Genomic DNA, 27917 nt, shown 5'->3' with positions numbered 1-27917 from the left:
ATCTAATATATGTATATACACAGGAGTCTGTTTGGAATCGAAAGGTGCCATTTGCTTTCGGAATAAGCATTTTAGATAATGAGCATTAAGCATTGTAAGCATTGTGCAACTTTTGTTATCTGGTATTATTTTAACTTTTTAAATCTGGAGTTAATAGTACTTTGGTCACAACACTTGCATTCTTAACAGAACGGACTTAAATTTCCCTTCCCCAAATAACGTCACAGAATAATTCACCTCCTACAAGCCTCATTTAGTCGCAAAAACGTTCTTATTCAAGAAATTGTGCTGAAAACAGTTATTAACAGTTATATTAATTAGTTGATTAATCACTGCTTAGACAAGCTGTCACTTATAAAAGTAAATAATATGATAATTATTAATGAAAAATTTTTTAGACAAACGTATCAAATACGTGTTATCAATGCTTTTGCAAAATTTGGAGACTGCGTAGTGAGTGAGGGACAATTACTTGCTATAATGGCAGTGAATGATAAGAATGACTGAAAGATACCCACAACAAATTCATTGGGAATAAATGGCTTTCAAAATAGGCCAGAGAAAAACAACATAAAGACAAATGGAAGCATGTTAACTCAACTGAAAAGTTTCTGATGCAGCATGGACAAACTGCACATCTCACATTGTGCATCCATTGATCAGCATTAAAAATATGCCTAACAACCTTTCCTTAGCATGGGAATTGGCCCAGAGAGAGAATACCCAGATGGTCGATGATTTCAGCCAGTACACTATTTCAAAGTAATGTTGAAGTTTTATGGATTTGTTTTTAACTTGAGTCAGTGGCTAGTGGGATGAAAGTTCAGGACAGCAGCTTGATACTCAGGATCTCTGCACCTCCTATTGTACATCATGTCTCTGTTGGCAGATGCTGCTACACCTGAGTTAGTCAGCTAGGGTTTGCTAACATTCTTCAGTTACTTCACTTACTTGTGTTACAAATAGTACCTATTAGCATTAATATTACATTTTTATGCTAACTTCTTTAGAACAAATGCAAAAAAGAATGCAATGAAATAATATTATAAAATTACAATGATGAAAAAAGGATAAAATGCTCAAACGCGACATATAATTCAGTGTTAATATTCACAGTTCAAATGCAGTGTTGAAGTTAGTGTATAGAAAGTGTAATCTGCTGAGTGAACTGTAAAACAACATGCATGACATAGGTATATGTTCAGCTGTATTTCTCAACCCCAACAAGCATTTCCCTTTGTTTGTAAGCTTCAGTCTTAAACTACTTAATAAGCCCCATTCTACTTCTAACTCATGTTTAGTTCCTACCCAGCTAACAGATTTAATTAGACCCCATCTCAGTGAAAATGATGTGCAACCACACACTAAACCTTTTTGCTGCTGGTCCCAATCTGATGTATGCAAGTGGATTATCCAGTATAGTGAGGTGGTAAATGGAATAATCAGAGGAGAACAAACATTCAGATTGTCAGTGTATAGTGTATCAGGCACGATGAGGGGATACAGGCTTCGTGTTTGTAAATGCATTACTCATACCTCTAGAGCTGTCACATCCATTTACCCAAGGGAGTGGGAGGGGAGCTTTAAACCTTCTGGTATGCAAGATCAAAAACCAACACAGAACAACTGAGTAATTGCCTGTTGCGGCTTTTGTCCAAATATTTTTACTCCTTTTTTTTCTACATTAAAAACATGTTCTGTAATGGCAAGGGCCAATCATGGAGCTCAGCAAAAAAAAAAACAAATCAATGCCTGAACACCTTAAATTAATACGCTGCGATGGTCAGTGTTGGAAATCTGTGCCATCTTTTGTCTGTCCATGTGGCTACATGTCTCTGTGTGTGTCTCAGTGTATTTCTCAGCACACAGATATCAACCGCTGCCAGGGTTCTTCTTGACTTTTCAGAGTTTTGCACGATCGTGTCCAGAGGCACAGAGGGATCTTTTGGCTTCATTTGCATGTAAAGTGGAGCGCGCTCCTCTGTGGGCGTGAGGTGCCTCCAGACAGCCCCTCCCCTGTGGCCTGCCAGACTGAGGCAGCCAGCAGCCCTCACTCTTCCCTACCTGCTGGGGTGGGGCATGATAGCACAGTGCGCAACATCTTAAGGTCCTGTCAATCTCTCCGCTGCCCGACTGGGGTCAACCTTCTGAAGAGCAGCAGGTTGGCAAGGACAAACCTGACCCATTCACAAAAGACTCCCCTCAGCCAGACAGACAAATAGACAAGATATTAAAAAGGCTCACACAGGGCCACTGACTTTCAAATACAGGGATTGCAGTGCTGCTGGCACTGTATAAGTATCCAATAAAACAAAAGTAGGGAGAGCTAATAAACAAGAAGAGTGGCGTAAGAAGACTGTGTGGACAAATGCACTGTGAGTGGCACATTGTGAAAAAGTCGATGTTGATGGAGGTTGCTGGGCATTTCGGGGGAGTGTTGAAACCATCTTATCAGAGTTAATAAAAGGAGAGGGTGTTGCTGGCTGACCCATCATCTCTCTTCTCATCAGTGTGGTCTCCAGTCTCACAGCAGTGGCTAGAGGGGTGGGACCTGAGTCCAAGATTGTGTTTAGATAATGGCCATCTCCAATCATAGATAATCTGGCCCCATCTTTTCTTCACAGACACAGCGGCAGACAAGGTCAGGGGGAAAAAAGATTCCTGGCGAGGCAAGGAGGAGATAGGGATGGGGCGGCTCTGAGATGATTTACTGCTGAGATTCACTCAGCTGCCTCCATCACCCTCCGTTAACTTTCTCATCCTGTCGTCTCTTCCCCTCTCGCTCTTTTTGTCTTCCATCCCTCACTCTCTTGCATCCCTCCATGGGCCTTGTACTGAATCCCCATCTTTCTCTCTATCACTTGCTTCATCTCTTCCCTTTGCACTGCAGTACCAATAAGACAAAGAGAAAGAAGAGAAAAAGAGGAAAGAAAGAAAGCAATAGAGAAAGGGAGAGAGTACAAGAGGTCTACTTTTCCTCATTTCTGCCCTTCTAAGATTGAAGCAAATTGCTCAGGTTTCAAGAATAGATATAGTAGTGTGTCTGTTCCTGCACTGACCACAGAGCGAGTGAGCAAAGGACCCATGCCACAATTGTGCCTCAATATCTCTGAGTTGAAATCGTGGTTTGATAGATTTGGGCAGAAAAAAGTGGTGTTAAGCACATCAGATAAATGTACTTTGTGGGGAAGAGGTCTTCTGACTCAAGGAACAGAAATAGATTTAAAGGCTGTGAAGCTCTCCTCCCATGCTCCATTCTCTCTTGATAATCCAAGGAAAAAATAAAATAAGACATGAGTCATTGTAATAGACAGCCAGAGAATCAGCTCTGTGATCCACAATGGCAGCCGAGCGGCGGGATTGTGTGGCGCCGGGCCCCCCTAGTCATTTTTCGAGCTCTGGTTTTACTTCTCCTCCTGACACTCCCACCTCCCCAGAGAGAAGATGTCTCTCAGGGACACTGCGAAGAAAAGAAGGGCGACTGGAGTCTCCAAATGGAGTAATGGGCCCTAATGCCTACATAGGCACGTAATTGAGACCCCTGCACAAGTTCCCATGACAGATAATTGCTGATGTCTCGGTAGTGATGAATGTGACTCCGTTCTGTAGGTGCAAATGTCTCAGTTCAACCCTGGGTTTGACAATCCAAAGGCCCCTCTGGGATTGGTGTACCTGACTGGTCCTCAGCCTTCCACAGATGAATCCCTCCCAACTTTCTCTCCTTTACTCGGTCCTAGCTGGGCTGTCTATTTTCCTCTAACCACAGGCCTTCATAGTAAATCTCATTTCATTGTCAGCCGCGACTGTGGTTTACTTCCCTGGCCTGTCTGCTGACTTCCTGTTGCCATTAACGCTCAATATCTCTGTTGGGGCCTGTCTGCTTGGTCTTATTTCATTCTGCTGTGTCCTATCCTGTCCTCCCATATAGAAAGTTCATCTGACAGACTAGCAGGGGCTGTGCCAGCCTAAGAGCCCTCTGTATTTCATTCACACTGCCTGTTCATCTCCCTTCTCTTTCTGCTGAAAAAAGGGTAGTAATTGATATTGGGACCCATCCATCCTCCCCTCTTAAGCCCAGCGATCCAATTTATCTTGGTGAGAATGCCGATTGGCTCTCGCCCAGGCCTTGTCGGTCAGACTTTGCCTGTTTTTAGATGGCCGTTAATTAAAGTGCCGCCATGACAAAAATAAGATCTACATCGGGGTGTGTGTGGCAATAGAAATGGGCCATCTGATTCACACTTGACCACATAAATCAGCGAAGTGGCTCAGTCTAATCTGACCTAGGCAGTCTAAATCACCACTCTGAAATGCAAGCACAGGGCAGACACAGACCGGTCCAATTAGATCCAATTCCACCCATGTAAATCTTTAACTGGCTTAATCTGCATTAACCTCAGTGATGTTAGTCACAAATGGCTTCAGAATGATCTAGTCAATCACCATGCCAGTCAGACTAAAGATGGAGGGCGGACGCCTCAGCACAATGTCAAAGCAGAAGTGCTCATTTAAATGTCCGTGCTTTAAATGTACAGGTGTACTTTTTAAAGTCAAACTTTCTTTTAATACACATGGCCTAATATAACTTATAAGATGCATGCATGATACATACACAGTATGTCAGTGGAGTCCAACTGAAAGTCTATCACCACACATTGAATCACACTGAATCTGACTCTCTGATGGTTCGACTGACTGTTTAACCCCAGTGCTATTAATGAAGCAGAGAGAGGGATGGGTAGCTATAGGTAAGTTGGAGGCCAGGTACTGTAAGTATATTGATTAATAGATAGTGTATGTGTGTTGATTTCAAAGTAGTGAAACAGGGACTGTGTATAACCAAGTAAGTTGTAAGTAAGTACTTGCTCTCTCATTTCTACACAAAAACAGATACCGTCTATAGCACAAAGCAGTCACAAACTCCTGAAGTCACGACATGCTACACTTGTCTCCCTCCAGGTAGTATCTCTGAGCTGTTTCTGTAGGTTTTGTGTGTATCTGCCACCCTGCCTCTTAACTGTAAGCAGACTTTACTATCACTCTGTGGAGATCGACATCCTCCCCTCCACATGTTTTTCCATCCACTCATTTCTTTCTCTCTCTTTCTCACCATGTCTCTGTCTTGTCTTTGAACCGCTCCCAGTGACTGTGAACCTGAGACAGCCCCTCTGCTGGCACAGATGGGAAGTCAATAGAAGCAAGTGACCTATATTACGGGCTACTCTACTAACTCCCAGTGTGTCTCAAGTGAGAGCAGAATATTAAGGATTGCATGTGCGCTATTCCAGTGTATTTGTGTGTTTGTGTGTGTGCGTGTGTGTTTTTTAAAGGGGGGGGGTGTGCAGCAGAGACCAGGAGAAGGTTAATTACCTCCTCGTCCTTCGCTGTCGGCTGGCTTCACCTGGATGGGCCGGTTCATCTGGAGAGAGAGAGAGAGAAGTAGAGGAAAGAAAAAGAAAGAGAGAGAAGGAAGAGAAGGGAAATCCCTGGTTAGCACGTAACGATAGGAGCAACCGCTGCAATATGTGTAGTGGGAAAAGAACAAGTGAAATGTGGCAGTGTTCCTGGTGTTAATGTCCTGAGTTTGTCCTGCTCTGTGGGCTAAACACAAAAATCAAACAGTGACGATGCCGTAAAAGAGATAAATCTGTGCAGTGCTCCATGCCAGCGTGTTTAATTAATCCAGGGTACTGCCTCTAGAGATGCCTGAATTCCCCTCACAGTTCAGCAGAATTAGCACTTTTCAATGACGGAGCCACACTGGGTGTCAGATGGCACTTGGAGATTAATGCCATTACATCAGCCACTCCCAGCCCCACAGGGAAAGGTCCTTTCTGGCTGGCCCTTGCTCTTCCTGTCCCCTCCTGGCTCCAGACTCCCAGTCACCAGCTATATCCTGCTCATCCCTGACCCGTAGCAATCCCTCTTCCTCTGCCTCCATCCTTTCCTCATCTCTTACCTCTCTACCCAGAAGCCCTTTGGAAACTCACAACCAATATCCCACTGGCTGGTCAGCCAACCCCACTCTTCCCCATCCTCCTCCTCCTGGAAACTATCGAGAGCCACCGAAAAGCGTAGCTGTGAAACAGCTTGTGAAAGGTTAACAGTGGCAAATCGATAAACAACCTTTGAAGATCCATTTCATAGTGAGGTGAAAGCAAAAGGACGCCAAGCTAACATAAAAAAAAACCCTTTTAAAAACTGCCTGCCGTGAATAAAAACTCCCTTGGTTCTTTTTGCTCCCCTGACTATGGTTTCATTTTTTCTCACTCCCCGGAGTTTGAATATGAAACCAGAAAAACACTCGATCTTGTGCCGTCTCTAAAACAGGAATGATATTCCCTCTTTCCTCTGTGAAAACGGTGGGTGTTAAGAGCCACCCTCGAAAGACCCTTGCTTATTGAGGCTACCCACGCGTGTCATATTTGGCATTGTGTTTTATATTTGGCATTGTGTTCTTCCTGGCTTCAGCTGGCAGTGGGCCTATCTTTCTAACTAGGCCATGCAGACAGGTCCATCATGTGAGTGCCAGTGAATGGCACACGGTACTGCCCACTCAGATCAGTCAGCTAGGGCAGCACAGTGGGTGTTGGGCCCTCAGGCAACGCAGCACTTGACAGCAGTTGACATGAGCCCGGACCACAGCCAAATATAGACCTAAGACTGGTGGACATGTATAGACAAGCGTATACATGGTGACACCCTGGGGACGTAATGTACTCGCCTAGCAATATGCTGTGGCACTGGAACAAAGCTTTGAGAGATGACGGATGCATCACAAAGACTAGCACATGAAGTCACACACACACACACACACACACTCACACACTTACACACACACGGACAGACTAAGGGGCAATAACACCCATACAAATGAACCTGCTGACTTATCTCCACACAGGTATATATAATAACTGTAGTTTCTAAACTAATGATATGTAAAAACTGAGGCAAATAGTAAATAAAGCATCATCATCAAGGTGGATGGCACTGATAGCTTGCAGACCATACCAAACCAAAAAAATACTGTCAAATCCCATCTTACTCACAAATTTCTCTCACATTATGATGTTTCAGGGTTTTATTGCCTCTTTAAAGTGACCGTCCTGCATATGAGCAGGGATACAAAGGTCATATACTCAGTTTCTGCAGCTGTCAGTGTCTGATGAGATGAAGCGTCACTGAGAAAGACACTGACTTGCTGATGCACTGTCAGTCCCTCTGAATAAACATCATCCATCAATAGTAACAGTGCCATTCAGACACATTGCATGTATCTTTTAACAGTAAATGTAATTAAAAGGCAAGTAGAGGTGACTTTCTTGACCTGAAAAAAAAAAGCTTGAGAGAGTAAGTTTCCTTATGTTCTCAATGGGGACTGTGAGTCCAGATGTTTCAGCTACAGCCATTCCTCCGTTGGAGACCGGCTCACTGAGGCTCTGGGACAAAGGAGTGAAAATGGGGTCCTGCTGGGTTTTGTTCATAGTGTGGATCATAGACTTAGACATAGGGGCCTTTAGCATCATTATTACCATTTACATACGGCCTTAAACATCCAGACTAGAACCCTTTTCTATTGTTTTATCTCTGGCTGGATAACAGCTATCAATTTTGCATTGAATATGTTTACATGTGAGTCTTAGGTAAAGTTCAGGGAGGCTGAAGCATTGATGCATGTGAGTGTGTTAGAGAGAATTAAGGTCAGTTGGAGCATTGTAAGCAGTAAGTTAAGGTGTGCTGTGTGCACATACTGTGTGTGTGTGTGTGTGTGTGTATGTGTGTGTGTGTGTGTGTGTGTGTGTGTGTGTGTGTGTGTGTGCGTGCGTGCCTTGACGGCAGTTCAGGTTGGGGGGAGAATTTGTCTCACATAAGAGGTTTAGGGTAGTCCCAAGATCCCTGTCCAGTGATCAGTCAGCTTCCAGCTCTTAAATGACAGCGATTGGTCAGGAGGCTTCATTAGTAGCCCCTGAGCCACTGCAGCAACAAGAGTCATTAGACAACCCAAAAGTACACTTGGGGTTGCTAGGCAACCGAGCGGAGGTGGCCGGCAGGCAGGCAAGCAGGCAAGGCAAGCTGGCCGTTGGTCTGCGGGCTGTTAGCCAACCAATTGGCACTCCTTTCTTTCTTCTTTTTCTCTTTACTTGGTCCAAGGAGGTCATAGTGAGAGGGGAGGAAAAAAAGGATTTCTCAACTCCCACCTTCCAGCATGTCCCACTTTCATGTACCTTTTTAGTGACTGTGACAATGAGTTTTCAGAGCCAGTCTGCTGCAACTTTTGCTCCAGCTTCCTGCCAAATTATGGAGTTCATCTTGACGCCAGACTATGGAGTTGTGAGTAGCGCTCACATCCATATAGCAGTAGTTAAGATGTCTGCTCCTCTGAGCTACTTTATAGTGTCCTCTTCATATATTTTCTTGTGCAAACACAGGAAATGTTTTATGCTTTTAGCACACAAGCCTATTGCACAGAAATCTTGAAGTTGACTTTACTTTTATTCTCTCTCTCTCTCTCTCTCTCTCCCTCTCTCTCTCTCTCTCTCTATCGCTCTTTCTTTCTCACATACACACAAGCACATACACTCACTGTCTCACACACACACACAGAGGCACAAAAAGTCTTGGGGCTCAATAACAGCAGGTGGCTTAGGTGACATTTTAATCCCTTATTACTGAGTGCAGGATTAGCCAACAGATCAAGGCAGAGTTAATTATATGAATTCATCAGAGGCTGGGCGAAGAGGCAGCCTGCTTTCCCCTTGGGCCAGGACCCACCCCCACCCCACCACCCACCCTTTACACACACACATCCACACACACACACACACTCACACACACACACACACACACACACACTGAGGAAGAGGACAAGTGACATTCAGTCTGTCTGAGAAGCTAGCTACTTCCTTATTAGCATTGCAGCAGCAGAAAGCTAAGATAACACATAAAGTGGAGCCTCCAGAGATGCTGTAAGACAAATGACATATACTACCTTCCCATTGGGCCCAGCAAAATGAACTGCATAGACATTGGAGAGGAAGACTACAGGCTTTTTTATCCTGCAGATGTGTGGCTGCCGAGGCTGAAAGGAGTTCAACACCCCCCCGTCTTGCTTTATCTTTGTCTCTCTCTGCCCCTTTGGCCTCCAAAACCAATATGCTTCCCACCACAGCCCCTTAATGGGTTGATCAATGCTGACAAATAGGCAGCTCATGCTGTCTTGCCTGGGAACTCACAGCTCTGTGCCTGTGTGCTGCTGCACTTAGAGAGGCCATCTCTCTTTCTCCTCATCTCTCCCCTTTTCCGTCTTTCTCTTTCTTTCACTCACTTTTTTTTCCTCTCCATATTTTCCCCCTCCTTCATGCTCTACTTCCTTTATGTCTATACATTCATTTTTTTTCTTTGTTCTAATCTCCAGGGGCAAATCTATATTTTTCATTCTGTTATGATGAATAAAAGTCAGCTGAAGTCACGGAGGGTTGGAGAACCAACAGTGTGGAAGAGAGAAACTTGCTTACATTTTCCAGTAAAGGAGTGTGTTGTGTGTGTGTGTGTGTGTGTGTGTGTGTGTGTGTGTGTGTGTGTGTGTGTGTGTGTGTGTGTTGTGTGTGTGTGTGTGCGCGTGTGTGCGCGTGTGTGTGTGTGTGTGTGCGTGTGTGTGTGTGTGTGTATAAGTAAGTTTCAGACTGTGTGTTTGCGTGTACATGCATTCAAGTCCATCTGTCTTTGGCTGGTGTATCTGATTGATAATAGTGCAGTGGAGAGGAAGAGAGACAAGGACACTGCCGGCCTTTGACCGGGTTTGACCATGCTTTGTGAATACCACTGCTCACAAAGCAAGCAAGGAGAAATGCTATCTACCAGACACTCTAAATACAGAAAAATGTTCTCTCAGAACCATGACAAAAGTGGGGGCATTTATGCTCTTCCTGCACTTTTGAGTCACTTTAACTGCAACTCTTCTACTTCTAGCATTATCCAGTGTGAAGCTGTACTTCTTAGTGATCCAAAGTTGAATCAGATCAAAAAAATTACACTTGTGAGAAAGTCCTGATGTGTACATTTAAAACATTTATCTTAGCTGTTAGCTCCTGCTGAACCTGTCTGGAAAAGTGTGCATGTGATTAACCATCCAACCTGCGGATTATTATTTTTTATGTCTCATTTTTTTTAGGGACATGCTAATCAGCTACGAGAACTTAGCATACAGTGTATGCAGTAATAATTTGTGCACCAGACAGGACTAACACCAGAGACACACAGATAATTCTTCTGAGCAGATATGTGGTAATGTGAGCACAGGGCTAAACCCACAAAAAGGCCTTTAAGTGCTGCTTGTGCAGTAAATGTCAAGTCACTCAGAAAAAGACAGCGAGCTAAGGGAATACAATATAAAATGAAAGACATTTCTAAACAATGGTTTCACAATGCTGTAATAAAAAACTACACATTTATAACGATCAGCTGAAGAGTTGTATCATGTGCACATGATGAACAATGAAGGCATATCCGGCCGCACCTGCTATTTTTGATGTTCAGTGAGCATCCACGCTCGATAGTCGTGCTGGGTGAAGTGAGATATTAATAGGAGGGTGTGGTGATGAATCATTACCTTCTCAGCCAGTCACATTACTCATCTCATAACTTTTAAACAGCTGTGCCAATCACAGTGGCACATGAGGAATATGGTTCACCAAATGAAGGGAATAGTCTAGACCAGTTTGTTTGAATAGAGGAAACACTCCTGTCAGGTAGGTGCAGATGATGAACCTCTCTAGGATGAACTTATGTTTGTATAGATACTAAACGACTGGTCGCCAATTTCGCCATAATATTAAAAGCAATGCATGCTTTTATTGTGAAAGAGATACTGATCCATCTTCTAACTATATGTGCAGTGTAACTGCAGTACAGTTAAATGAATAGGGTAAAAGTAGAAAATAAAGAAACTGTCACATTGTCTTTGAGTTTGTTCTATCTAGGAAATTAATAAAGTTAGACTCATTTAGTTTTGGCTGCAATGAAACACAACAACAAAGACACTACTGCCAAAACTGTGATTGAGCATTACTCTGTTTGAGCCCTGTATAAACTGACAATTCTCCCACATAATCCTGTTTACATGACTTCCCCTGGAGAATTGTGGGAGTGTTTTTCTTTTTTTGTTTTCCTAAAACAAATCACTTGTTTCCTCAATCACCACTATCAAATTTAACCGAAACAATTACCCCCATGTTTCTCCTTTACCACATCAGGTTGTTCATCACAGCTACAGATCATGCTCTTTTGCAATTTAAGGAATTTTTAAATTCAGTGCTGCTTTCAGGAGATCTGTTGAAATTAATGTAACCCAGTGATTTTTGACAAGAATATTCACAGGAGTCTCCGTGGTCATGAGGGATTTCTGTGTAAATAGTGAACTTTTAAACTGGACATTTTCGCAGTGAAATGTCAATAAACAAATAACTATATGAAAAAAAAAGAAAAACGAATACTGGTTAATTATTTTCTCTTTGCTGTTATTTCATCTCAGTTCCTTTCTTTTCATCCCGCAATCAGATACCATTTAGTTTTCAAGTCATCAGGTACCATTCTCTTGATAAGCCATTCATTGTTTGATGCCTCTCATTATCATTCTGCGGTTTCGCCGTCAGTGAATTCACTGGAGCTGTTGATGCCATTTACAGCCTTTTAAGCACAATTAAAGATGTTTAATGCCAACTGACTTTTCTTAAAGAGCCAACATAGATCCGGTGGCACTGACGGAGACAGAGGGGGGGAACCTCATTCCAAAAGGAGATATAAGTATATTAAGACCCTGACCTTTGACCACTGCAAAACCATAATAAGTGCTCTGGCATCTGTTGTTATCATCAGTGTCTTTGGGGGTTTAGGGAATTAAGAATTTTCGACTGTTTCATTGAATGGAATTGGCATTTTTGTCAATACTCACTTTACTCTAAGAGTGAGTAGTAAGAGAGTGTCTTTTATTCTGGTATTTAGGTTTTTTTTTCTTCTCCCTATATTATAACAGCCATAATGAAAGGAAACAGTAAAAGAAAAAAAGCAAACAGCATTTAGAAATACAATTATCTCACTGTACTCCTATCTTACCGGCAAGCAACCTCCCAGATCCTGCACAGCCTGTACTGTAGCAGCCCAAATTACTGCTCCCATCACCCATCGCTCACATGTCAGGACATCCTGCCCCTCATTTCTGTGTGGAAGAGAAACAGGGCCAGCGCAGCGGGAATGAGTCTTTCCCTCAAATTGGTGTGCGAGTTCACAGCAGCTTCCCTGTGAGGCCAGCGAGTCAGGAGAGGTTGTGTGTTGGAGGAGATGGGTTGGAGCTGGGGTGATCACACACTGCCTGTCTCCCTCGAAAACACATGAAGGAGGGCTGTGTCTGCCTCGCTGCGAAGAAGAGGGAGAAGGGGTGCTGACAGCTCAGCAGAGGGTGGCTGGCGGTGAAATGCGGCCTATTTTTAGCTCTGAGCCCGAGCTCCTATTTAAAGACTAGGTACTTGGGGTCGGTTTGGAAAGGGGAGGGGGCAGCAACAGCAAAAAAATAAAAAATAAATGTTGCTGGTATCCACCAAGCACAGTATTCCCTGGTGTGATGCTGCACCGTCGCAGGGGATCATCTCTGTGTTTGTGTTTTGTCTTTGCAATCTCCGTCCCATCTTCCATAATTACCTGGCAATTGATTCCCCCCCGGGGGGTAGAGTTTTGGCTTTTAATTTATCTCTATGAATCCAGTATTGGCTCTTTGGTCCTCTGAGAGCCCCTGCTGAACACCTGAACCAATCTATACCACCCAACCCTCCTTGGTCCAGTCCAACCCAATCTAGTCTTGGGCACCGTAGCCCAGTCTACATTCATATTTAGCTCTGTTCTCCCTTCCTATTTTTATTTCTACTCCACTGGTGCCCAGCAGGCCTCCTCTCGAGGTGGGACAGAGGCGGACAGAGACAGAAAGTGGATGAGAAATCGAGCCATCATGTTATCCTCTGCTCCATAAAGCCTCTGTTCTTCCTCTGACTGCAGATGGATTGCTGTGTAGATCACTGCAACCAATGGCCACCGCACTATATTACATTTATTGCACCCCCACCCACCCCCACCCCACCCTTTTTCCTCTTTACCTCCTTCCCTCCTCTTCCTGTGGATATGGGGTGGATGGAAAGAAGGACAGGGGGAGTCGGGGTAGAGGTGCATCAGGGGGAAGGAGGGGGGGGTGACGATTCGACACAGTGAGACAAGACTAACAAATTAGTCAAAGTGACAGGGAGTTTTATGAGGTCTGCTCTTGTGAGGCGACTGCTGCTCTCTCCTCTCTCTCCCTCCGTCTCTCTCTCTCTCTCTTGCACTGGGCCACAGGGACACCATACCAGGGCCGTGTGTGTGTGTGTGTGTGTGTGTGTGTGTGTGGTACATATTTGTGCATTTGAAAAGGAGGGAAGAGCAGTGGAGGAAATGGTGGAATATGGAAGGAGAAAGGAGCAGCAAGCAAAGGTAAAGTTGAGAAAAAGCGAAGGGAGAAATAATGGCTACAGGAGGCCCAGTGATAATGAAACGAGAGGACAGAGGTTCACCTTTGCTTTGAGTTCTCCTTTTCATTTTGCATTTCATAGTGTAACAGCCGTATATCATATACTTAACATTGAAGGGAGATGAGAAGTATTTATACAGTAGTTAGCTCTTCATGTAGAGGATATAATCTACAAGTACCTGGATGTCCCATGCGTATCTATTCAATAATTGCACTTAATGGCATAAAGCATTTAACATATCTGGAACTTGAAGTAAAATTCAAAACGTCAATGTGTGCTAGATTCAGTTAAAATCCTGTGATTTCAGGAGAAAGTGAACATGTGCTTGTATATATATGAGATTTGTGAGAAAACAAAACAATCCAAGTTGATAATAGTACACACACTGTGCTGCCAATGCATACACTCAAACACGGAAGGTTAAATGCCCAGGCTCAAGCCCTGCACACAAACAAAAAGCCAGAGCAGGAATCGCAACAATAACCTGGTAGATCCCCAGGAGCATCTATCACTCAGCAAGGCCACAGTACAAATGTTTCTGAGCCGGGCCAGGAAAGCAGCTAAAGTGGCGCACAGTATAAAGAGGAGTGGGAGAATAATAATAAGTGGAAGGTAATGACACACCATGCATCTGTCAGATTTATGAGCGTATAGCCCGCTCTCCTCCTCTCATATACCTGCCGGCCAGGTCCGCGCTCCAGCCCGTACACACCACAATGCTGATGAGAGGAGTCAGCGGTGAGCAATCATAGAGCGTAGAGCAAAGGGGAGAATGGAGCTGGACTCGCTCTGCTATGGGCAATGACAACATCCAGCAATCGAGTTCTGAAGGCCCAGAGCGCGCACACACACACACACACACACACACACACACACACACACACCAAAATGGCCTGCACAAATGCACAAAGTCACAGAGAAGCACATGAAAAACAGGCAGCCAGGAACACGTCTAGAATATTTTGAATACAGGGCTCAGTATGGGGCACAGGCTCAGCAAGAGGAGCTTATAGATACACAAAGATACAGACTGATTTAATTACCACTATGCTTAGAAACAGATGGAGGCGTTGCACAGTGTTTAACTAAACTGTTTATGTTCCTGGAAGATGCAGCAGTGCATCCATTTTAATTGAGGACTGTTTTTATCAGGATGCATGTTGCCCCACACTTGCAGGTTAGCTTCTGTTCTAAACGTGCACTGTTTTGCACCAGGGAGGAGAACAAGAGCGCTGCAATATAAACAAAACAAATTTCAAAATATTTTGTGAAGTCGTGGAATGCATTTACTTACACACTTGTTTACGATGAAAACCCCACAGGGTTCATTTAGTCCAGCATGTTGCTCATACAAGGTTTGTCTTGGGTCAGATTCACAAGTTTGTGGATCTGTTTTTGGGATATAAATATGGAGATTAGATGATATACATATGGTGAATAGACTTTCCATGATAGGGAAAGTTTGCATAGTTTGAAGTTTTCACATTTGATGACTAGACCAAGGTCAGGGGGTGGGTGAGTTATTTTAATCTTTAATAATGTTTTAAATCACTAAGTCTATGTTTTTAATTGGATCCAAGTTTTCTGATCACAGTGTATTTTCTTTTAATTTTCATTAATAAAAAAGCCACAGTATGAAGAAAAATAAAACAACATTGTAATTTTAAAGAACAACAACCATTGGAAGAATTTACTTAATAAAATGCTTCATTTACCAGCTATCACAAACATCATTTTCCCATTAACATCAACACACAGACGCTCATACGCTGCAGATAGTAATGTAATCACGTGGTGTAAAGGCATACACAAATTGTGCTCACAAAAATAAGCGATCGACAATATGACCACAGACACACACGCGCTCGCACACACACTCTAGTAACAAAAATAATGGCGCAGTATTCACAGTGACATAGAAGTAAGCACATACATGATCACTGTATAGAAGCCACCTGCCAGTACATTAGACAACCTGTGCGTCACATCACATCAGATCAAACCTATATGAGCATAACATAACATAATTCTCAGTAAGATCACAGCCAGAACTGACTTACAGTAAGTGTACAAACATCACACGTGTGTCAGACACATCTTGTGTAGGCAGTGTTGGGTTAATGATGTACACATGTTCATGTGTTCACCTGAGACTTTTACAGCAGATACATGTGCAAATTGCCTTAAAATAGCAGAACCAGGTGGTATTCAAGACAAACACGTGCCATAAGTTATTAGAATCTTAAAAATTGTCAAATTGAATTAAAGGAAAAACCGACATAAACTGTTTTAGTAAAGTGCTGCGCCATCATGAGGTGCCAGAAGAGCTTCAACGATCCTTAGCATTGATTCTACAAGTCTGTTGAATGGATGAACACCATTCTTCCAAAAAATATTCCCTCATTTGGTGTTTTGATGATGGTGCTCCCATAGGTGTTCTCTCTGGTGACTCTTTGCAGTCACCAGATCTCAATCCAGTTTTAAAACACATGGGGGAGCACCGTCATTGTTCAGGTTTTTCCTTTTATTTGACACCTGTCTGTATCTCCACCCATTTTTCTACTGGTAACAATGTGTGTTTAAAAACTAAAATATCTATATATTTATTCTGTTGTATTATGACAGTTGTCTTCTCTCCTGTTTTTGAAATAATAGAGTTTTGTTTGACACTGATTTTCACTGACTGTAAATATGATAAGGTGTTATTGGAGAAAATGTCTTTGCTGTTTTTACTACCACTATTAATTCAGTCTTAGTTTTTGAGATTTTCCTGACATGTCAACATTACACATTTGGGTATTGATTCTATTAGGTTTAAAGTGAAGTCTCAGGCTGCTGATAATATGAGGAACATGTTATACATGCATCATCACGGTCACGACTACACAAGCGAAGGAACAATGGATTTATAAACCTGCCCACATGTACACAAACACACACTCACTGGCTGCTGGTATAGTAACAGAAGGCACAGCCATGAAGATGCTCTTCAAACACACACTATCACAGTTAAATGGTCTCATAAATAAACACAGCAGAACAAACACAGAAATAAAATAATAATAATGGAACAGAAGATGTATTATTGTAATGAGCAATGGAGGAGTGTTATTACACACACAAATGCATGCATGTGGATAACCAAGCACATGGAGACATAATACATGCTTGCTCACTCGCAAACAAATGCGCACATTCATACACACACACACACACACACAAACACACACACACACACACACACTCACACTCACATTCTGAGATGCCTTTAGACACATAGCAGCAGACACATACACACAAAGCAGACAGCCCTGCAAGTGTGTTCCAAGACGCCGTTAGCACAGAAGGCTGTTTGCGAAAATGATCACATCAATCGAAGTGATAGATAAAAGACTGGGAGCAATTGATAAAGTGCCACAATTATTTGGAAGATGAATGGCTGAATTTGCTTTTGAAATTGGACTGGATCTCAGTGCAATGGAACAGAACTCATCATCATCAATGAGCCTGCCGTTAGATTGCTTTCTGTCACAACCCAATATCAGCCCGGACAATTGGATCCATCTGCCAAATGGGATCAAATAGACCTACTCACACAACATCAGAGGTGATGTATAGTGACCATGTGTAAAACATATTACACTGCGAATGCACAATACATCATTGTGTATGTTGTTGGGTGTAACGTTTGCCATCACAGCATATACGTATGCTCAATAGAAATGATTTGAGATACATTAAGGGAACACAAGTAGGACATGGAGGGAAATGATGGCACTAGCAATGTAAGGAAGGCGGGGGGTGGGGGGGCACAACCACAAATGAACCCATCAATTCATATAATGTCTATGAGATGATTGTAAAGACAAGGTATAGTGTGAATAGCTCGAGATAGATGTGCAGTTAAAGGCAGGGTTTAACAAGAGGAATCATTTTCTCAGATCTTCCAACAACATCCCGGTTTCTGGATATTTTTTATTTTATTATTATTATTTAAAAGAATATTTGCAAAGTTGCAACTCATAAAACCACTATCATATCACATAATTTATTTAAGCCCATAATTCTTTTGGCTTTTGCAGTTATACGCCTCATAATGATGCATTGGTTAACACGGCCTGAATGTTTGAACCACATAAAAATGGTAATAGATTAAACCAGGGGAGTGTGTAGAACTGTGTGTGTGTGTGTGTGTGTGTGTGTGTGTGTGTGTGTGAGCAGAGCTATCACTAAAGAAGTATTACTGCAGCTTACACAGGCCTTAGAATACAGAAGCGAGCATCAGAATGCAGTGTATCTTCCCTGCATACACATGCACAAAGCAACAGAAGAGGGACAAACGCAGCAGGGGGTTGGAGGGAAACACACTAAGTAATGTATTGTGCTTGGAGGGAGGTGACAGGGGTCTGATGGTACAGAGGAAGCGTGTAAATGGGCCTCTATTAAGGGAGAGGAAGGCTGAATGATTGTTTATGGCCACAGATCTGCCCAGAGAAAACATCTTTGCACCTAAAATTAGTTATTTACTTTTTCTGTCTCCTACTACATCTAATTCACATGCAATATAAATCACACACACACACACATCTGCCTCAACCTGTAAATCTGTCAGTGAGAACGACACTGTGGTCCTGTCTTTATTTGCCGGATTGTTTGCAATATGGTTGTTATGCGCTGTTACATAGATCATCGTCAGTGCTCTCTCTTCCTGTACTGTATATCCTTTTATTTTTGCTCCATAATGACCTAATTACAAAGACAGTCTCTTCTATTCTGGTGTATTATAGTCTGTTCTAGTCTAATGTGTGGTATAGCTGTAAGGTAAAGGCTGACCATCTCCTACTGAAGCAGTGACAGGCAAAAGTTGACTGAAATGCAATTAAACTTTTCCAGGCGCAGACACACACTCCTCCACTCGCCTACACTGCACCCCATTCTACAGACATTTGCAATAAAATGAGCATCTTGCTCAGCATCTGTGCGGGAGTAAGTTTACACTGCATCCTGATATACCCTTCACCGTCACATCCTGTCTTTTTTTTTTTTTTTTTTTTTTCTTTCATTGTCTCTGTCAACCTATGCATGCATGTGTACATGCACTCAGAGCCCCCCACACACACACATACACACAGTGTTCCTGTGTGGTCAGTGTCTGGGGGAGCTCTGCGGGGACCTGTGCTGTCAGAGAGCAGACCACAGAGTGTCCCTGGTCCCTGCTCCACCTGCTGTGACAGCTAATTAGGCCTGACCACAAAGGCTGGCCTGTCTGGGTGCCGGAGTGGGTGTCGTGGCATGGCATGACAGGGCATGGCATGGGATGGCATGGGGAATAGCGTGGCCAGCTGAAAAGGTGCCCTGCCATGTTGTCCGGGGACACACTTAACCCGGGAACACCCACGACCACAGTGGTGTGTTCTTGTCTTCGTTAGGCTCCCTTTCAGTCATTAATTATGCTCACGCACTTCTATTAGTCCTCCATTTAGGCTAATCAACAAGCGGGGCCCTCCGCTGACATCATTAGCTCTCATAACAAGCGGCGGTATTTGGGGAGGGGCCCTTCGGAGCCGTTTGTGAACATTAACCCTTCCTCGGCAGTAATGAGCCATCCTTATCTTGTGCTGCACCTCGGGGCCTTTTGTCCTGCTCCTGTTGTCCGACACCCCCCAGCCTGTTCTTCTTGTGCCGCTGTCATTAGGAGACAGCAGCAGCTAGCGCCAAAGCTGTGGTCGCTCCAGGCAGACAAGGAAGCTTAAATAGCATGGCAGGAAGTTAACACTGCGAGGGGGGGCAATGTATTTTTGGGAGGGTTGGGGATCAAAGGCGCTGAGGAAATGGGATGAGACAGGGCAGCCTAAGCCCTTTGGGTGTGTGTGTTTCTGTGAGTGTGTGTGTGTGACTCATATTAGATATGAGGAAGGGAAGGAAACACAGGTTGGAGATGGTGACAGGGAGCTCAGCCGTTTGCCTGGACCAGCAGGGAGCATGGGAAGGGAGAGCGCCCCCCTGAGCGACTGCACAACCTCCTGGGGATTGAGCTGCTGTTTGGACGTAAAATTAAAAACACAAACACACACGTAAATACACAGACTGAGCTAAAATTTGCCAGTTGTCCTCAAGGAATAAACATGCCTAACTTAAAAGTGTGCGCTATCACTTTTTCATTATCACACTCACACCCATACATATGCACACGCATCAAAAAACACACACCTAGACTTAACTTCCATGCGTGACTTTTGCCTTAGTGTTATCAACCAGAAGTCACACATGCTGGTACTAGTCACCCTCCACATAAAGCTATCTACCACATAGATTCGCACATATATACACAGCCAACTCGTGCTGTCTAACATGTGCGTGTGTATTCGAGTGTAATTAATGCCACCTCCCTCACAGATGCAGATGTTTAGCAATATTTGACTTCTGCTTCATAATTCAGACTAAGAGTCACAAATGTGGAACGTGGAAGAAATCACAACTCCATAGCAAGCTGTGTAGTATAGGCACAGTTCATCTTCCATACTGAAACATTGGTCACATTAAATTACCTTCAAGCTAATGTCATGTGTCCCTTTTGTTTGCTGCAGCCGCATCGTCTTGTCTAACAGTGTGTTCACACATATGGACACATGGTAGTTGGTGGTATCTGGCCTCTCATTAATGTGTAGTTCTGACGTTGTGTTGTGTTGAGCACGTCATTTACATACACTGCTCCAACTGGGCAGTCGCTGTCGGATGTTTCTGCTGCTGCCACACATGCCAACGATGTTTACGTCCCGGTAGCTCATTAAAGACACGCTGTAGAGAACGGGGAAGTCTGCGACGATCGCCTTTTCCTCTATTCTGTTTAGAGTTCGATGACATGGTGGAGTGGAGTAGTAAATAACTGTGCTTCTGTTTCCACTGGAATCAAGATGATTGCGTTTGGCTTTCGACTAGCTCATACTGCATCAGAGGATATTTGCATAAAATTGAGCCTTTCTCAACTTGCTCCTGTAGTATACCTGGGCACGTTTTGTGGCTGTCGAGGTCAGTCGGAGGTTCAGGGCTGCAAAGCCAGATCTCACTCACAATGAATAGCAACCGTTTCTGTCCTAGGTTTTTGGATCCATATGTGAATTCCATGTTTGCTTTAACTAGCCTTTATGAAAGCCAGCAACATTACTGTTCTGTGTGGCAATTGGGATGTTGTGGTCAAACTTTCCAGATCATCACACACTTTTAAAACCAGAGGCAGCCATATCAAGATATTTCCGTGTCATGTGGTCCGAGTAGTTGGCCAGGCAGAGCCAAATAAAAACACTAATGCGCATGCATTATGGGCACGGAAACAGGAAGCCAGGCAAACTTTTGCAGTGTGCTCTATGTGCTTGACAAGTAGCTTTCATTAGAATGAATGAGGCACCATGTTTGAATACCTCATCCATTGTTTAATACATCCATGGTAACTAATCACCCATGGAGTATAGCTGGGAGCAAAGAACTTAGCAATCGTAGCCAGCTTTACGGACCAAAGAACACGTTCAATAATTTACCAGATGAGGGCTGTGGATCATGCCGAAAATAAGCAGAATGGGCGAGAAAAGTACAACAAAGTCAGAGAAACCTTCATTAGGCTCATGTGCGTGGCATCAAGTTGACTCTGAAGGCACAATCCTAGCCAATTACTGCATCCCAAAACCTATGCTCAGGGCAATGGGTAGCCCTCTCTGGTCTTTACTTATTAATCCCTGCCAGGCCTGCTGTATGGTGTCCTGATTGACTGTTCATGGTGAAAAATTCATGTCATCTCATTTTCTTCCTCTGTCTCGCTCACCTCCCTTGTAACCATTGCTGACCAGTAACTGAATTTTCCTGTCTTCTAAGGTGTAATTTAGAATGGTATGCATGCTCTGCTGCTCTCTGGGGGCTGTTGAGGTTGAACCGTGTGAAACAAGGCTTTAATGTTGTTGCTGAATAATGCAGCCATGTTGGTGAATACTATGTGACCCATAAGTTGCAATGCAGCTTTGAAGTGCAAGGTATTTTAAAGACGTTGGTAATGGTAAAAGCAGAACTTTCCTTCTGTGGAAGGTTCTTAGAGAAAACTCGCAAATGGCAGAGAAATTCTATGGAAAAAAAAAAAGAAGAAACTGTAGTGCAGAAATGAAATATGTTAGAGCACCTATGTTTGTTTGTTTTCTGAATCATTTGTTGGTTAAATTTTCTCATTTGCAAATCCACAACAAACAAGCATATGCGCACATTCAATCATGACTGCACATGTGTAATTTGTGTCAAGAGAGGTTTGGTATGAAAAGGGTTAACACACTATTTTCTAGCTCTTATCGGTGCTTCTAAAAGGATAAGGAGAGGAAAAGTGAGAGATAGAGGGAGGGGGGAGCGAGAAAATGCCATTTGGGGGGGAGAGCCAAGTGGGTCTGCTAAACGAGTGGATTCTTATGCAAATACATGCTAATTTATGCGCACAAGGCAGTGGCAGCGCCCGAGGCTGCTTTGATTGGCAGTTGCAGGTCTGTGTGTGCTGAGGAGGGACGCTTGGCTCCGGGTGCTTCTGTAAAGTTGGGCACGGCTGCCTCTCCATGTTCTACATGCTCTGGATCCACCGACTGCACACGTCTGTAGCCTAGCCTCTCCACCGGACTAGTCCCAGCAACCAGCAGGGCTCCCATCCAAAAAACTCTCCACACACCAAGAGCTAAGCTCAGCCAGCTCCAATTCCTCTATGGCTTGAAGCAGCCAGGGCATCATTATAAAATCAATGCCCCAGCTTCATCTTGCCTGGCTGTGTGTGTGTGTGTGTGTGTGTGTGTGTGTGTGTGTGTGTGTGTGTGTGTGTGTGTGTGTGTGTGTGAGAGAGAGAGCAGGAGGGGCAGCGTTCTGGGCTTGTTTGTGTTGATTCTAGGGGGTGTTTGTGAGTGGCAGAACAGCAGAGGCGCCGATGCAATGCTCTCCACGCTCACTAATGGGCTGACAGAGAGGCTCTAGGTCAGGGCCTCCCATTACTTCAGGAGGGAAACTGGCTAAATGAATAGGAACCTGCACCTAGCTACTACCCACAGGAAATGTAAATGGCATTTGTTTCTGTGGCAAGGTGTTGTCATGCAGAGCAGTGGTACATCTTGATAATGTAAACATAAATTCCTGAATACGGTGATGCCAGAGTAATTGGGTAGCTGCTATTTATCATTTTTTTGGCATTTTTTTTTTTTTTTTTTGTATTTGTAAGGCAGGGGGAAGAAAAACAAATTTAGCCGGGTGAGGATGAAGCCATTACTCTGTCTATTACTCATTCATACAGGCCCCTAGGCCAATAGAAAAACACTTGGAAATCACCAACATAAAATAGAATATGTTCCCTAAAAATGTAGTGCATTTTACGCTACCTCATAAATATACTCTGCTGTGATGAGGTTTCTTGGAATGAAACAATGGAGACATTTTGTCAACTATTCCTCTACAATAACAGATATATGTATGGTTGTATTCATGCATATGTGTTGTAAACATCTCATTCTAACGTTCAATCAAACACACACACACACACACACACACACACACACCACATATTCGTGTACCAACATGACTGAAACTCCCTACCACACACACACACACACACACACACACACACACACACACACACACACACACACATACACACGTGCCAAAGCCGAATGGGTATTTTTAAGGTCTGCAATTATACCCTCTGCAGAGTGTAGGCAGCAAAATTACTTGGTTGGCACCCCCAGCACCCCAATCTCACACTCCCTGCGCACCCTATCTCAATGGGAAATAAAGCAAAACCATTTAGACAGATCTGGAACAAACACATCCAAACCTTTTGTTTGTCACACCTGGGGACCACAAATGGATTCTCATCATACAGTAGATTGAAAATTTATGCTTATTTACACCAGCATCCCCTTCTTTCCAAATATTGCAGTCATTCTGCCAGCCATGAAGTGGGCCTGTGTCTGCCCATGTTGTCCTCACTCAACTAATCTCCCCTCTCCAGCTTTTGATGACACCAGAGACACGATGTGATGTTCCTTCATCACCCGTCACACGTTGCCCGGTGTTGGCTTTTTGAAATAGCACGCACACGCCATATGCATATTACATCCCCCACCCCACCCCCACTCCCCAGCCCACTCGTCACTGTAGAAGCAATGAATAATACATCTTTTATTATATTATTGCAAGAGATTTGTAACACTTGAAACAGAATGCAATATGCAGTTTATCTCCATGCATGGCGAACACAAGGTGCTTCCGTCGTGTCTGTCTGTGTCACCGGGCGGGGGGGGGGGGGGGGGGGGGGGGGGGGGGGGGGGCGGAGGAAACAAGCTCGTGTGACTCCTGACAGTCCATCAGCCTCCCGCGGCAATTATTCTCCCAGCTGAGGGGTTGGATGCTGAGGCTGGTGACGGCCTTCGTGCGTGACTTAAACAAAGGATGTGCCATTTTTAACATGTCTATGTGCTTTGTGTTACTTTTCTACATGGCATATGGTAATAGGAGCTCGTGTTGGCATACGTGTTGGTATCAACGTCAGTGGCTAAAACCCTGTAAGCTGTTGCAACAAGTTGGCTGTTAGGCCAGCGATATCACTCAACAGTATCTTGACTATACTCATAACATTCACAACAAGTAAACATCAAAAGAAATTATAACATGACAGTGGCGCCAGTGACTCCATTATGATGATATCATCATTGAAAAAGTTTGCGCTCCGTACTTTCTCAGTCTTTTTGTTCAATTCACTAACCTTTCAAGACCTGGAAATTATTACATTCATTTCCCATATTCTGCAGACCTGTGAAGAAAATCTGGCATTATTAAAATCCACCCTTAATCATCAAGCGCCTTTGTTTTGCTGCCGTAACCGTGGTCCATTTTGAAATTTAATTTCCTGAAGTAGAGGGTCGAGAGCTGATGCCATTTTAAATGGAATAATTGAAGTGTGGTTTTTTTTTTTTTTGGTTTTTTTTCTTCCCTGCATGTGTGAGCAGCGGTGTTTGTTGTCTGCCTGCCTTGTCCTCTTAGAGATGGAAGGGTGAAAGCGTGCAGAAGGCCTGCAGAAAGCCCTCCGGCCTTTATCGTTTAATTTGACGAGGAGGCGTGAGGTGAGCCGGGAGAGGAAATGCGTCTCGCTGTTGCTGTATACCACTTGAGAGCTCATTCACTGCCTGGGGCTATTGACCACACCATGTCAGGTTCTGTGCTAGAAACGCGTCCCCACACAACACTTAAATTGCATTTGGACCTTGGCTGGGGTGAGCAAATGCCTGGCCAAAAATCAATGGGAGGATACAAGCCTCGGTGGACACGAGAAGGCGTTAGCTTACATTCCAGCTATTGATGAATGCCGCTGCTGAGTTTTTGTTTACAGTACACATGCAGAATTTGAGATAGGGTAGCTGCTTCCAGAGACTATACTTACATGAAAGGTTAGAGATTTATTGTCAATTTGGGCGGCGGCTTCAGTGTTTTTCTTTCACTGATAAGTCTACAAACATCTTGAGGGAGACAGGTTAAATGTTTAAAAAAGAAAGTAGATGGATAAATAAACATCCCAGCCTTGCTTTGCTGATCTGTGACTAACTGGATAGCCATTAAGGTTTAAAAATCCCAGAGTGTGAAACAGACTGGAACACATTGAGCTTCAGCTCAGCAGAATAGATTTTCATTTCCTTAATCAACTTCCTTATTCATCCTTTTTTTTTTTCCAAGGAATTAATATAGATCAGTGTTAATGGGAGCCAAATACGTGAGTGGCAGCATGCGGGGAGCAGGCTCAGTGGAGGAGAGCAGGCTTTTCTCCTTCACCAGGAGCAGCATCTGTTGCTCCCCTGCTCCAACACTATTTACAGATAGCTGCCATTATTTACGCCTGATGAGATTCTATCCAATTTGCCAATCCACACTGTTCACAGAGACGCGGACAACACGAGCGCTTAACAAGGAAGTATCACAGCGAGGCTTGTCGGTCGGCGCATACGGTTTTCCAATTCAGCATCGGCTGAAACAAATATGAATATGGTTTGTTGCTACGTAACAAACACAAAAGAGGGATTAATATTTATTTTGGTGAAAGGAAAGGGTGTTGCACAGACAGACGGACTGACAGACAGCAGGACGGGTACAAACACACACCTGTGCGCTTTACACGGGATCCGCTGGTAATCATTAACATGCCACGTCTGACAAGTTAAATAACCTTGGGTGGGTGTAATGAAAAGACACGCCCCGAGTCATCCGTTGCCTGGTCACCATTCAGCATTCAGGAGACGCAAGCTAACTGAAGCGCCCCAGTAAAGAGACAATATGTATACTGAGATAAGGATTACACAAAGCTCTTAGGATAAAATTCTCTCCTCACTATGTAAGAGCCCCCCCCCCCTTCACACAGCCACCAGAGCCACATATTATGTACACCTCTGCCTAACTACTGTGCCTAAACCTCAGATGAATCCTTGGAAAGTTTGATGTGCCAGCTTTCAGCTCCAGGCTAGGTGGGTGAGTGTTATTTTTCAAGTGAAATAATGCACTCTGAATATTCTGTGCAAGTGACTTTTTTTTGTGGATTTTGGAAATCATATTCTCTCTCTGACTTCAGGGACTTCACAGAAAGAGGATTTATTTATTTCTGTGTTTGTGTATGTGTGTGTGTGTGTGTGTGTGTGTGTGTGTGTGTGTGTGTGTGTGTGTGTGTGCATGTGGATCTATGATGGTGTGTGCAAAAAGACAGGAACCAAGAAAGAAATGACAAAACACACTGCTGAGAGAGGAAGTGACAACAAAACAAAAGAACAAGAAAAGACCAAGACGGAGAAGGAGAGAGTGACAAAGGCGATGCAAATAAAATGAGGTGACAGAGAGAAAGAGAGAAACATAACAAAAACGAGGTATGTCGAAAGTAAAATAATAGAGGAAAAGAGGAAAAAATGAGGAGTAGGGAGGTCACACAGTACCTGACGAAAAGAGAGAAACTTTAAGGGGGACTGGCTGAGGCAACAAAAACGATCTCTCTATGATTGCGGTTCTCTTTGCAAATAACATATAGTGTCAGTTTTAGTCTGCTCCAAGCACCAGATGGATGGTTTCTTCACATAAGGACAATTCAGATGCCAGAAGAAGAAAAAAAGATACTAAATTGTCAACTGTAAATAAATAAGTTGACTTTTCAAACACTCTAAACTGTCATATGGCAACCCATCAGACTGCACGGAGATTAAAACAAAACAAATATTTGACTTTTTGAGGGAGACGTGTGGATGTATACTGCAGCAAAGAGATGTCAAAAAAAAAAAAAAAAAATCTTCCCCTAAGATTACACCTACACTTAATTACATCTAATACAGTTGTACCTTTGTACCGCAGCATCTAGACATTGCTGCCAGTGGCTGGGAGAAGTCTGCAGCTGCGGTGACGGGTCGTTCAACACCCGGCTCATCACGACTAAAGATGGGAGGGATGAGGATTGCGGTATTGACTCACGTTGTCCCAGGTGTGCACACAACTAATTGATCCCCCACGGAAGTACATCCACAAACACGCACAATTGGACGGATAAGTGTTAACGCTGCTGTGTTTTGTTTTTTTTTTCTACTTTGAGCAGACAAAAGAAAAGTTGTATAAAGTTACATACTGTATTCCTTTTCTGCATTTTCACCCTGCCTGTCACCGTCTACTCTGCCCATCACTGCAACAGGAACCAACAGGACAAAGCACACACTCAAACACACACTGCACATGGCTCCCCTTTTACCAGAGGATAACCCTGTGATGTTATACCCTTGCAGGGTGCAGCATCTATAAGCTCATTTTTTTGTCTATTGAAGAAAAGCGTTCCACTCTGGTAGATTACGGTCAGGGGCGATTAAGATCTTTGCCTCACTGAAGCAAGGAAAAAGGAAAGAAGGGACGTGCTCTCTGTGTAACTTGAAAAAAAAAAAAAAAAAAGAAGACAGAGGAGATAAAACAGATGAAATCCTTCCTTCACTCCAGAGCCCCAGGCTGCTCAGTGGGCGTGGCGATCCCGATGCATGAGCAGCATCATTGGCTTCTCTCGCTTTGAATGTCTCTGTCTTTCTCCTTGTCTCTCTTTTGTAACTCTCTCCCAACTGAATCTCCTTGTCTCTTTTCTCACCTTACTGCTCTCAAAGAGCGAAAGCGGGAAAAAAAAAAAAAATATCGCTTGTGTGTCTTGTGTGTCTTCACTCTCATCATTCTACATACAGTATTAGCCGTACATGGTGGGACCAAATGATGTTGTATTGTTGAATTTCTGGAAGTCTAATATGAGCTCAGCCCGCTGTTGCACTTATTGTTAGTCAGTCTGGGTAGGTGGTTGAGCAGTATGAA

The 27917-nt window shown here is 43.6% G+C and overlaps 1 protein-coding gene across 8 annotated transcripts in view; it reads right to left on the bottom strand.

Annotated features, from left to right (window-relative positions):
* celf6 (CUGBP Elav-like family member 6) overlaps window positions 1-27917 on the bottom strand; it is a 138526-nt gene that overhangs the window by 43287 nt on the left and 67322 nt on the right. For all 8 annotated transcript variants that reach the window (XR_008827419.1, XM_056375180.1, XM_056375173.1 and 5 more), the window contains exon 3: window positions 5371-5419. Coding sequence is in view for 7 of the 8 variants with exons in the window: in XM_056375180.1 (XP_056231155.1) it covers window positions 5371-5419 (49 nt within the window). In the remaining variant the exon portion in view is untranslated. The remainder of the gene's footprint in view (window positions 1-5370; window positions 5420-27917) is intronic.

This window comes from Seriola aureovittata, chromosome 1 (genome assembly GCF_021018895.1).
Source record: "Seriola aureovittata isolate HTS-2021-v1 ecotype China chromosome 1, ASM2101889v1, whole genome shotgun sequence".
Taxonomy (NCBI): Eukaryota; Metazoa; Chordata; class Actinopteri; order Carangiformes; family Carangidae; genus Seriola; species Seriola aureovittata.
Note: the sequence above shows the minus strand (reverse complement) of the source record. Positions and strands in the feature narration are given on the sequence as shown.